Source organism: Netta rufina (assembly GCF_964035555.1).
Source record: "Netta rufina genome assembly, chromosome: 3".
NCBI lineage: Eukaryota > Metazoa > Chordata > Aves > Anseriformes > Anatidae > Netta > Netta rufina.
In genome coordinates, this window is record NC_140125.1 from 118,468,393 (window position 1) to 118,481,882 (window position 13,490).

At 48.3% G+C, this 13,490-nt stretch overlaps 1 protein-coding gene across 1 annotated transcript; it reads left to right on the forward strand.

Moving 5' to 3' along the window:
- Nucleotides 1-209: 209 nt before the first annotated feature.
- On the forward strand, nt 210-8,926 carry FAM167A (family with sequence similarity 167 member A; the record flags this gene model as incomplete). Its single annotated transcript, XM_084284152.1, has 2 exons — nt 210-581; nt 8,663-8,926. The coding sequence occupies 2 exons, from the start codon at nt 210-212 to the stop codon at nt 8,924-8,926; spliced, it is 636 nt and encodes a 211-aa protein (XP_084140278.1).
- Between the last annotated feature and the right edge of the window lie 4,564 nt (nt 8,927-13,490).

Genomic DNA, 13,490 nt, shown 5'->3' on the forward strand with positions numbered 1-13,490 from the left:
CTTGCTCCCTTTTCCTTCTCAAAGTGGAAACCAACCCTCTGCTTCTCTTCTAGGTGTCCGTCCAGCCTCGGCGTGGTGCCTGAGCAGGATTTATCCTCGGAGGAGGCACGTTGGGCTCATTGCAGTGAGCTGGTCCGGTCTTGAGGGCTTCCCACCCTTGTCCCTGACCCGTGGGAGCCCACCCCTATGCCGTTGGACTCCCGGGGAGGATGTCTCTGCCTAAAATCCAAATAGAAGAGGTGGTGGACAGCACAGATGGTGGCTCTGGAGGTGCCGTTCCTCCTGATGATCACCTGAGGAGCCTCAAGGCTTTGACGGAGAAGCTGAGGCTGGAAACCAGGCGCCCGTCCTACTTGGAGTGGAAGGCGAAGCTGGAGGAGCAAGCATGGAAGAGCCCCCAGCCGGCCGACGAGGAGGACGGGAATGAGACCAAAAAGGGCCTGGAGGAGACTGTCCCTCTGAGGAAGGTGCAGCTGCACCTCAATGGGAACCCTGCCCAGGACAAGGTGACTCTTACCTCAGGGAAAATAGGCGGCTTTGAGAGCATCGACGAGGCTCTGACGTGGCTCCGGAAGGAACTGGTAAGTGGTTTCCTGCCCCTGGTAGATAGCAGTCTTTATTTTCAAGGGAAAAGAAGGAGGGGGAAACAAGAAGCTCCTTGTTCCCAGCTGCCTTCAGCCCCGGGTGAAAAAGCAACCCACAGTCATTGCATGGCTGGCAGGAGCAACCTGGGAAAGGGAAAGGTGAACGACAGAGAGCCCATGGCCTTGGAGAAGGGGCCAGGTTCATCTCAGAGTCCTTGCTGGGATCTAGCAGGCCAAAGAAATACAGCAAGTTGAGTTTTAGCAGTTTGTTCCATCTCCTGCTTCTTTAATTGTGCCTCAGGTGAATACAGCTTGAATACATTGCCCTTGCTGAATTTACCCATTCTGGATTTAGCCTTGCTGCTTGTGGCCATCAGTGGTTTAGGAGCTCCCTCAGTGGGACATTGCATACCGGTCACCATTTAACAAGCATTAGCAGATCTAACTTCCAAGTGATTGCCCAATTCCCCCTTTTTATTTCCTTTTATTTAATTAATTAATTAAAATATTATGTAAGTCTTGTGGGAACCATCTTTCCCCAAATCATTTCTGCACTGCGGGACAATGGCAGAGCCTGACCGCAGAGCCTTCCTCAGCCAGCTCTCACAGGTTCATCACCTGTCGAGTCCTCCTTCATTAGACACTGGCCCACATTTCTGTCATCCTCCTGCCTCAGACACGCACCCCATCTAACACATATCTTTATTTCTCGTTGATACAAGCCACCAGGATGAAGGACTGGAGACCTTCTGCTTTCCCAAAGCAAGGGGAGGACATGACAGGCGGGCCAGGCCTATGTCAGTCTTCACTGACCTGCTCTGTGCAGTTCAGCAGGAAGGAAAAATGCTGCTAACCATGTTTCACAGAGAAAAAGACAAGATATAAACTCTACACATAAGTTAGGAAAATAACCAGAGCCAGGGCGAGGGCACTGGAAGCTCAGCTTTCATGTGCTGTGCTGCTGTCATGGTCCTAGGCCCAGCCTGCCAGCACTGACCCAAGCAGCTTCCAGCCCAGCTCAGGAATCAGCATGTCCTGGAGATAATTCCCTTCAGGAAACATAGGTGTATCCTTTATGGAGCCAGGGAATGCCAAGAGGATGGATGGTGGGACTGGGACAGCCGTTTTGGGGGTTGGAGAGTGGACCCTGCTCTGCACAAGAGTATGATCAAGCAGAGACAGATGGCGCTTCCCAGCAATCCTTCCCTTCTGGACTGAAAATGAAAATGGAAGGAAAAAAAATCCTTATTATTTGGCCCACGTGGCTGGAAACTGGATACAACTGATGTCACGGGACTCTGTTTCTGTTGCCAAATTGGGTGTTTGCCTTGTGATTGCCAACAGCATTTGCAACTGTTTGGACGGCAGCGCTATTTGCAATGGGGTCCCTGAGGGCTGCGAAAGCACGTGTGGTTCAGACACGATCGTGAAAATGTTCCTGGGCAAATCCTTTGCTTTTGATAAGCACCAAAAGTCTTTGAGGAAAGCTGCTCATGCAGAACAGTGAATAATATATATATTTTTTAAGTCCCTGCGACTTCCGTGCCAAAGAATATTTATTCAACAACTTTTTTGTTGTTCTTGCTGCACTTGCCATCTGGATTGATCTCTAAAGGAGTTATTTACACAAGTGGTCTTGAAAATCAGTTTTGGTGGCTGAGATGTGTCTCAGGACCATAGCTCTTGGAAAACAAGAGCAGCACTTTCAGAAATCCAGGACTATTACAAAGAGTTTTGAGTTGATCTCCTAAAATCACTCGGTGCTCTGGAGAATATCAGCTCCTGATCTCAGAGCTGAACCTGGGTCCATGCTTGCATCTGTGATGAATTCTCATAGTCACAGAGGGCTTGATGTAAAACCCAAGTCTCAAGATGCTCAAAGACAGTAAGGAACAGTTTCTTCTTTCTTAAAGACCCAGATTTTAACGGGTTTGGTTTGTTCTTGGTCTCCTGCCCAAAGTATAAATTGTCTTAGAGTCTACCCTTTAGACTAGGGTGTGGTATATAAACCCTCATCTGATGAAAATTAAAAGTTTAAATTAAGGAAGAAAAAGGGCAAAGCAAACCCTAATTGTTCCTCACTTTCCATTTTCCTGTCTCTTAATTATACCAGTCTTTACTGGATCTGGACGTGACTCATGTAATTTAGAACAATTTCCCCAAAAGACAGAGCATGCATTTGACTGACCACACAGCTTAATAGCTATGTTGGAGGCACTATTGCTGGGTTAGAGCTGCCAGCGAACAGTGAGAACACAGCAAGGCCATCGCTTCACAGGGTGCTGGAACAAAAAGATGCATTTCACATTGCATTTCAAGGATGAAGCCCAGTTTCTTTTGAAATAAACGAACCAGCTTCCTTTCATCCCAACACAGCCAGGATTTTTCCTTGTTTACCAGCATTTAATGATGGCAAAGTGAACAGGGGGATTTAAGAACAGGGTATGGCTATGGTTTTGTAGAGTTTCTACATCTGCTTAAGGCAGGATCCAAGGCCAGAAAGTGCAGCATCCTTCAGACAACAGCCTTCTCAGGGCAGACAGGCAGGGCTCCAGCACCCATCCCTCGGTTATGGTTGCCCTCAGTGGGTGATAAATCCTTCTGGTCTGGTTTAACGTCAGAGACCACAGACCTGGGCACAGCACCAGCCCTGCCACAAGCAGCCTGGTGCAGACGCAGCCACAGAGCATAGCAGGAGCGAGCACATCTGCATCAGCACCAACTCTGCCAGGGCTCTTTCCTGAGCTGTGGCTCCCTGGTAACTCACAAACCAAGCCTAGAGCTGCTTAGGGCACTGCTGGTTTTTGGAATCAAAGCTGTGCCAGGAGGCACGCTGATAATGTATGAGATGATGACCAAGGCTCTGGCCCTGCTTGCTCTACCATTACAATCAGAATCAACATGAGCATCTGGGCAGCTTTCTGAACAGCATCCAAAAATGATCCATGTCATAACTCAGGGGAAATCTGCTTCTGCCATGCCATCCTCCTTCGCAGGCTGAATTCTCCCTCACTCTATGCAGTCCAAGAGGAGTCAATTTAGATTATTCTAAATTAGTTCCCCAATGAAAGGGAAGAAGCAGTGTGTGCCCAGGACACAGGTACACCACTGCTTGTGCCTTTACAGAACAAAATGAAGCAAAGCAAAGCATAGCTGCATCTCTCACACTGTTCAAACCTCACCACAGCTCCCAGCATGTTTAGGCGGGGCTGTTTCATTAGCACAGCCTAGCAAGGTTTTGGCTTGTACCATGAGCACCCTGCCAAACCGTTAGAGCTTCAGGAGCTTGCACATGCAGCAGACCATCCCCAGCAAGCGGTTTGTGTTGTAACACCCAGTTCTGGAAGCAAAGTGAGTTTAGTTGCATGCACATGCTAAACCTGAAGCATTACTTCCAGTTCCCAAAATAGAGGTCATCCAACACTGCAGGGAATTTGTCCCCGTGTGTCCAGAATCTGCTCTGGTTCGGGTTCAGCCAGGTCCAGGCTTCTCACGGTCAGAAGGGAAGCCAAGGACAAGCCCAAGGTCTTACTGTGCATCTGCTGCTCGTGGTCTTTCTCCCCAGGTGACCAGTCATGGGACCAGATTCTGCACCTTGCACGCGAAGGCCTGGCCCTGTTTTTTAGGTCTGCATATGCCCACTAAGCTCCAGCCAGCCACGTCAGCTGGGACCTGCTGAGAATCTGGCCTTGGGAAGCTGATTTATTCAGACATGCAAATTCCTGCTCTTGTTTTTGTGCTGTGAGGCTCTGTGTAGGTGTACGAGCAAATTGCAGCACTCAGCATGTGTTGAACCGCCCGGGGGCTGGAACATTTCCCTTCCTAACTCCTCCTGTCTCCTCTTTGCCTCTGTGCTGCCAAATGTGTCTGCTTATCATCAACACTGAAAGTAAGACTGCCACCAGCCAGGGTATGGTGAAAGACCCAGGGATCGGAGTGGTCAGGCTCTATTTTCTGCTTTGTTTTTGGCCTGTCAAGACAAATTTTTACAAGTTCTAAAACTGAGCCTTCGAAGTGCTTTTTTTTTTCCCTAAATGTGTGGCAAGTAATTAAAGGACAAAACTCCACCACAAGCTGGGATGCCTTCGGACAGTAATGACAGTGGTGCGGTAGGAAAGTGTGATTTCCTTTTCAAATTCACCAGCATTTTTGCACTGAAATCAGAGGTGTGTGAACCAGTATGCAGGAAAGGTTTTTGAAAAGGGACCTGAAAGTCAGGTGCTCTCTCTGTTGGTGTCTCCACTTCAGATCAATTTGTCTTCCTCATCAAGAGCAATAGGACTCAGCAACATGCTTTACAAAGCTCCTGCTATTATTTCTATTTTTGACACTGATATTGGTTGAGCAAGTACTTAGGTTATTTTAAATGTCGATGTGGCACCAAAACACTGTTGTCATGAGCACCAGTCCAGATTGCTGTGTGATTTTTGGGAGGTGGGGGAGAAAGAGGAGGAATCTAGAGGATGGATGTAGTGATGGAGTGGCTTGTGTTGGAAATCTGCTATATAACAGGTCTGGGAAGGTCCAGGAAGGATTTGTCCATATTTGTAATTCAAGCAGTGAAAGGACTTGTGCACATGCACAGAAGCAGTGCCATTGTTACTTCTAAATTGCTGGAATTTGGGCAGTTTGAGGTGTTTAGACAGAGCAAAACCATCCCCAGGGGGCAGTTTGGGTGCAACCATCCTTTTTAGAGAATGGTGGGTTTTCATGGGGTGGATATGGGTCTGTGCACGTGGCAGAGATGGAACTGTAGCTCTGAAAAACACTGTACTCTAAGCACTCTAAGTCCACATGTAAGTCCCTCTCTTGGCCTCATTTGGATGCTGAGCTGCCAGGCTTTTCCTCTGGCTGTGGGCTTTCTCCCAGACATACCATTACCATTCCTGGATACATTTTAGTGCCACTTAATTCAACAAAAAGCAGAGGTAACTACGTCCCTCAGGAAAGGTAAGATGAAGTTTCTGAGGGACTCTACACAGTCTAAACCCAATACTGAAGAAAGGTGAGATTTGCGACCCATGCCAGGTCCTGCATGTGTTAGCTAAAGCATCTGGGCTTGATTTGGGGTTGTGTAACCCACAGGCATCGCAAAAAACACCTTGTTTGGGGCTGTGGGTTGCACCACAAGGGCGTGAGCATCTAAAATTAGCCGCAGCAGGGTGGCATCCAAGCACCTTTGAAGATGAAGCCTCAAACCTAAACACAGACGTGCCCGACTTCTCTGAAGTGTTTGGCAAGGGTCTGGTGGCTGGGCTGCACTTGGATCCAAGTGGCTGCACCCAGTTTCACTTTCTTTTGATCTTTTAGAAATAAAAAGTGCGAACCCTGGGGAAGCAACCACTTCTCTGCAGATCACCACCCCGAGCTTCATGGAGCACAGGTTGGGACCCTGACCGTGCTCCTTTCCAAAAGAGATCCTTAATCACTTCTCCTGTGCCATCTCCCCACGGTGCACATAGTCCTTCAGCCAGCCACTACCAGGCTTTGTCCCCCGTCCATCTGTTTTGCTGGCCTGGAGGGCAGAAGAGGACTTTATCTGCCTGGGAAAACGTGCACATTGACAGCTCATCCCTGCTTCCCTGCAGAGCCCCAGAGCACAGCCTGCAAGGGCTGGGTCTAGGACAATAATTTCTGCCCAGCCGGGCTGGTTCAGCAAATGCCAGGGGTGCCAGGTATGGTGTAAGAAAGGAACGGAGACCAGAGGTTGAGCACCTGAAGGACAAAGCTGGGAATCTGCTCCCCACGACCCAGACAGCTTTGTCTGTGAACTTGCACAAAAGCAAAATGGTTTCTTAGAAAAGCATCGAAAGCAAGAATGGGTCAAAAAGAGGGAAATTGGCTTGCAGGAGGGAAATGGCAATCTCCAAGTCCATTCCCTCTCCACAAAGGTCTCCTAATTCATTTTCTAAACCTTTTTTTTTTTTTTTTTTTTTAATCCCACATTCCTCAAAACCTCTGGTGAAAGCATTTGTTGACTTTTCTCATGTAGCTTGATTAACCGACAAGAAATACTGACCAAGGGTCAGTCCAACAACATCTGCGATCGCCTCCCTGATAAAATGTCAAGCCACAGCATTCATTGTGAAACAGGGAGAGATATAATTAATATTTTTTAATTTATTTATTTATTTTTATTTTTTATTTTTTTCATTTCAACTCACGTAGAAGAAAAGCCTACGAGTGGCGTTGCTCTGCTGTGGGCAAGGAAATATTGGGTTGATTTTTTTTTTTAAGAAGGTAAATTGCCACAACCCTGCCAACAATTCAAGAGGGAAGTTCAGGCTGGGATTTGTAAGAAGGTGAATTAATCCTTTGCAGACAATGAACCCCAAATGCTGTCTGAGAGCACCAAGGAAGGTCCTCCACGGTGCCTCTGTGGGACAGAAGTGAGAAGAGCCTTGTTTGGCTCGGATTAATTTACATTATATTAACGTCAGCCCTTGCCTTGGGCTCTGAACATGAGAAAGGTCTTGTGCAGAAACACCAGGGCCACCTGTGGAGCATCCTGAGCTGAATTTTGCCTCCGCCCTTCACCTCTGCAGCTTGGTGCTCCAGCCACTACCCCAGGAATAAATTTACTCCTCGCTTGTCATCTGTACTCATAAACCAAGCAGCTGGTTTTCAGGCCTGGAGGCAAACTGGTACGGTCTGGCCGTGTCCAGGCTGTTAAATCCAGGCACGGTGGCTGTATCCCAAATGCCTGCTGAGGACGAATCCCCCCAAGTTACCTCCTGAGGGGTGCCTGTGGGGAGTTGCTCAGGGCTGTGTGCCTTGGCCTCTGCTCAAAGGATGCCAGGACTGCGCTTGCAGCTGAGCAGAGAGAAAGGTTTTGTGGCCATGCACAATTTAACATATTAATGTACACGTAGCCTGGGTCTGCTTCTGAACTTCTCGCTCAGACCACAGGGAGCTAAGAAGAACAAAAAGAAAACCAAAAACATACCCGGAAATAAACTCACAGTCAGGAATCCTTGGTACCAGCAGGCTCCTTCTCGTGCTGGTTCATGTCCTGGGATGGAGGAGACATCAAGAAAAGGGTCAGGGCATCACACGGGGCCAGCTGGAGGATGCTTTTCCAGCCTGTGCTGCTCCCTCCTTGTCTCCAGGAGAGATTCAAGCCTCAAGGTTCACCTGCTTGGCTTCTCTCCCACCACTCCCTTCTCTTTGTGGCTTTTGAGGTTTGCTGCTTTTCTGCAGGGAGGGAGGTGGGGTGAGAAGTGGGGCTTGGCGTCTGCCGGCTTCTGTTCCCCAGGTAAAGGCTGATGTTCGCTGTGAATCTCACCAAGCGATCGCCTCCTTCCTTCACCACTCCCAATATCCTGTGGCAAGGAGTTTTCTGCTTAATTATGAGTTGGAATTTAAAAAAAAAAAAAAAAGATAGTAATAATAATAAAAAAATCCATTTCCTTTCATCACTTCTGAATCTTCCACCTTTCAAAGTTGGGTGCCAGGGGAGGAAAAACCCTCTGAAATATTCAGCTTGTTAGCCCACGGGGTGCTTGTTCCCTGTCCCATGGGGACCATGGGGGCCCCATCCTGAGATCTGCTGCCAGCCCGCGAGATAAGCCCCGGGGGATGTGGGGAGCCGCGCTCCCCACTGTCATGAACCAGCCCTGATTTATGCAGGCTGGAAACCCGTGCCAGGTAGTTGGGGATCGGTTCTCTGGGGTTCTTTTAATTGCTCCTTTCCACCTCTAATTGCTGCTTCTCACTGTGGCTGCTCCCTTACGAGCGAGATTAATTTGGGCTTTGCTTAGGGCTGAGAGGGAGGCTCTGAAGCCTGTGCCGGCTGATACCCAATCTATCAGCCTTGGTGTGCTGGCTTTAATTCCATTTTCCCAGTTCCTCCAGAGAGCTGACCAGGCACAGAACCAGCAATTCACCATCCTGAGCTCCTATTTGACTGGGATGCATTGCAGGGAAGACCCTTGCCTCCATCCCAGTCCTTCGCAGCGGGGTAGCACCCCTGGCCGCGTTAATTTCCCAATGATTTGGTGCAAGCAGCACCCTGAGCAATGCATGCAGTGCCCGTGCTGATACCTTCTCCCCTCCCCTCCCTCTGTCTTGCGTTTCAGGCAGAAATGCGCCTGCAGGACCAGCAGCTGGCCAGGCAGCTCATGCGCCTCCGCAGCGACATCAACAAGCTGAAGATCGAGCAGACCTGCCACCTCCACCAGCGCATGCTCAACGACGCCACGTACGAGCTGGAGGAGCGGGACGAGCTCTCCGACCTCTTCTGCGACTTCCCCCTCGTCAGCTCCTTCAGCCTCTCCACGCCGCTCAAGCTCATCGGGGTCACCAAGATGAACATCAACTCGCGCCGGTTCTCGCTGTGCTGAAAGGCAGGGCAGAAGAGGGAAGGATGGGGGAGAAGGAGGAAGGATTGGGCAGTGCCAGGGCGCTCCCTGCCTGATGGCTGGGCACAAAGAGGTCTCGGAGGGGCAGAGGGAACGGGAGCAAGCAGGGAACCCACGGCTGGTCTTGGTGGCATAAGGAGAAGCAGAGCCTGGTGCTGGGATGGCTCAGAGATGAGAAGGCAGGACCTGCAGGAAGCACGGAGCATCTGAACCCAGCTTGGGCACTGTCGTGGTTTAACCCGACCGGCAGCTAAACACCACGCAGCCGTTCGCTCACCCTCCCCCCTCCCTCTCTGGGACGGGGGAGAGAAATGGAAAGTGAAGCCCGTGAGTTGAGATAAAGACAGTTTAATAAGACAGGAAAAAAAAAAAATAACAAAAATAATAATAACAATAATAATAATGATGATACAATGGGGATAATACGAAAGTAATAATAGTATGTACAAACAAGTGATGCACAATGCAATTGCTCACCACCCGCTGACCGATGCCCAGCCTAACCCCGAGCAGTCCGGCCCCCTCCCCCCGGCTAGCCACCCCTATATATTGTTTAGCATGACGTCAGATGGTATGGAATACCCCTTTGGCTAGTTTGGGTCACCTGTCCTGGGTCTGTCCCCTCCCAGCTCTTACTGCACCCCCCAGCCTGCCCGTTGGCAGGACAGAGCAAAGGCTGAGATGTCCTTGGCTTAGTATAAGCACTGCTCTGCAACAATTAAAGCATCGGGGTGTTATCAGCACTCTTCTCATTCTAAGCCAAAACACAGCATTCCACCAGCTACTAGGAAGAAAATTAATTCTGTGCTAACTGAAACCAGGACAGGCACTTAGCCTGCTCTTTTGCAAAGTCCCTTCTCCTCCTTCTCCTCTCCCTGCAGTAGCAAAGAGGTGGACACATCCCCAGTATTCAGAAGTCAGAGGGGAGGTTCAAAGATCAGCCAGAAATCAGGGCAAAAATCCCCTTTCCCTTCCCTTTTACCTCCTCCCAGGCTAGAGCTGTCTTCAGAAAACGTCACTCTCCTCCCTGGATGTCTCCTGAGACATCGATCCTCTGCCTCTGACGGCTCAGGCATGGGGTCTTTGGGGCTGTTTCAGATGAAAAGATGGGTTCCAGTGGAAAGGAGCCCTCCCAGAAGCTGAGGGATGGTGAGTTAAATGGTTTGCAGCCCCAAAAAGTGATGAGATGTGCTTGTTGACGTGCTCCATTGAGTCCAGTGTACTCTAGCTTATTTTTTTCTGTGGTACGGATTATGGATGAATCGTGGACATATTTATACAGAGGCTGCATCTGGCCAGAAGTCACCTGCGTGCCCTAAAATTTATACCCAGAGCAATATTTGTTCCTGATCCCACTGTCAGCCGTGGCCACAAGACTCCCGTGGCTAGCTCCAGAAGCAGTAAGGCAACTGAGGGAGTTTACACCCGGGACATCCCAAAACAGAGAAACCACCCGGGGCTGACATTCCCCTCCCAGCAGCAGCACCAGCAAATCCTGGATCCTCTGTAGCAACACGCATCCGTCAGAGAAAGGACCTCCAAGAGGAGAAAATGGACATTTGGGTGATGAGGGTGAAGTGCGACCACAAATTAAAGGGACAAACATTGCTGTGACGAGCTGCCCTCACCGTGCTTTGGACCTGCAGCCATCGCAGGGGGGTTCCCTCCTGTCCTGGCAGTGTGTAGGGTGGATGCTGTGTTTTTCTGCCTTTCAGGGCATGAGGGACACAAGGGGTTTAGCCACAGATTCCTTGGGGCTCCTGGCACCCAAAACAGGGGATTGTGGCTGCCTCGAGGCTCTCCCTCCTGTTCCAACACTTCTGACCATGCCAGGGCCCAGCTCTGCTCTTCTCAGCATGCCAGAGCAGCTTGGTGGTGCCTCCCCGTCCAGTGTATGGCTCGCTGGGAGGTATTTGGGGGCAGCAGAGCTGTAGCTGTACTAATAGTTTAATCAGTGTTGTGCCTAAACTTGGAGACTTTTACTGCCCAGGTACTGAAGGTTTAATAGGGTTGTGGCCAGACTGCCAGTTGGCCTCTGGATTGTGATGCCATTTAGTTTACTAGTAGAGAAATAGCCTTATTTCCCCATGGACATTTTGGGAAAAAAAAAAAAAAATCATTAAAATTCTTCTTTGTTTACTTTTTTAATAAAAAGAAAATATCTATTCATGTCCCATGTTGGTTTTCGGAGGCATTTTCGATCAAAAGATGGCAACGACAGCATTTCAGCGAAAATAATGCCTTGGAAGAGAGGGACTGGTTCTCTCTAGGATAATCTAGAGTCAGATACAGAGGGGTCCTGCCTTTGGGCTCTTATCTGGCAGCTGAATGCCAGGGGTTAGTACAAGCACAGTCTTAGGAGGTCATTGTACGTGGCATTAGAGATATCAGACGTCTGGGTTCCAGACATGTATTTTCTGCATTAAGTGGGATGAGGATGGTTATAAACTGCCAGCTGTTCATCGAAATGCACAATTTTTTTAATTATAAAACGATGTCTGTACTGATTCCTGCCTCTGGTCTCTCCTTTTGTTCAGCAGCTCCAGTCCTGCCTGGAGAGCAGGCGGGGGCTGGAGACCTCACATGAAGCACCAGGTGGGTCCAGCACCTCCACGCTGCTAAGCACCAGCGTGGAGTTTGCAAGGTTTGTGGGTGTAAAAGGTTTTCCATCAGGTTTTTCTGTCCTTGCACATCATTAGGACATCCCCTATGGCTACAGCAGCAGATTCTCTGCCTTGCAGTCTGGAGGAGATGGAAAGAAAGAGAGGTGGGAGGACATGTTATGTGTTTGGAGAAAAATGTACAGGAAACAGAGCCAAAAAAAAAGTCACTCTTCACTCTTTTATGCTAGGTGTTGTTTTGTTACTCAGCCACTGAGCCAAAGGTGATTTCAGGCACTTAAAAATATATCCAGCTAAGGAAGAAAAATAAATAAAAAAGTATCTGATTTGCCATGGCTCTGCTGAACGTGGTCCCAAGCTCTCTCAAGTTGTCTGCAGCTGCTTGGCCATGAGACATGCTCCTTGCTGAAACTAAATAGCAATTCTGAGGCTGGTCCATGTGAATAATTAACATTTTTAATTCGGGTGGCCAGACTGGAAGATCACAGATTTCCCAAGGTTAACTAGAAAACCAAATTTCAGCAGGTTGCCCCAAAATCTCACATGTATGCACATTTTAGATTGTCTAGTATTTTAATTGGTTATATTTTTATTTTACCCAGAGTCCTAAAAAATATTAATTTAACACTAAAACCATTGAGAACAGCTCGTTTGCTTTCAGACATTGTTCTGTAATGAATAGTCAAAACGTTTTTCCTGAAATAGCCTTAATGAAACTTTTCTGTCAGTGGGGAACAGCCATTCATCCAGCTAGACCCAATCCCTGAAGTTTTGGTCAACCCAAAACTCTGTATATTTTACAGCATGAAGAAATCATTTAAAAACAATTTGCCCAGCTTGATTATTTTTTTTCTACTCTTTCTGAGTTGATTAAGAAGCAATTTTACGTATTTCATCTTAGTCAACTGGCCATGCTCCCTGGCATGGTCCATCACGATACATTAATGGGCAAGAGACCTTGCTTCTCTTTCACAGCCCCTGTACAGTGATGATAAAAAGGGTCATTATTCCTGAGGGAACTGCCTCATTCCTTACTCTTCTGGCACTGTGAAGTGCTATCAAATAATCAGTGAGTGATTTGTATTTTGATGTCTCCCACAATTGCCTCCACACAGCCCTTAATGAAATTAAACAGAGAGATCATCACAGAAGTGCTCTGATAAGTCACATTTATACCAGGAAGGCCAGGGAATGACTTATTTATAGAGTCACATGCTGAATTTTCAGATTGCTGCTGCTCTGTGGTATTTCAGATCATAGAATCAGAGAACCTTTGAATAATTATTAAGGCTGGAACAGGCCTCCAAGATCATCTGGTCCAACCATCCCCCTACCACTAATGTCACCACCAAACCCTGTCCCCAAACACCACGTCCAACCTCTCCTTGAACACCCCCAGGGACGGTGACTCCACCACCTCCCTGGGCAGCCCGTCCCAATGAAGAGATTGTCATGGTCTAACACGGTCTGTGAAGAGATAGCATGGTCCAACTATTTATATATATATATATGTGTGTGTGTATATATATGAATACAACTCCAGCTGGAGTATTCCAAGCAGCTTGGTTTTTTCTCAGACTGAAGCTGACTGCTAAGTGGGTTTTATTTTAGAAGACAGAAGGGACTGAAAGAAAAAACAAAGGACAGCAAGGAGGAGGTGGCAGGCTACACACCAAAACCAAACCAGGCTCTCTTCCCTCGCTGTGTGTTCTGTAACCAAGTGCACGTCTGAAGAAACACACACAAGGGAGCAAGGCACCCCGAATCATTTGAACAGATACGGGGCAATCCCTTGATTTCTCAGGCTTTCATCCCTCATTTTTTCATCTTACTGTACCAAGAGGGACCAGCTCTGCACACACTTCATTTAGGGTAAAAGAGACCTGAATTTGCCCAGCCATTAGCAACAAGAGGGCAGCGTGGAG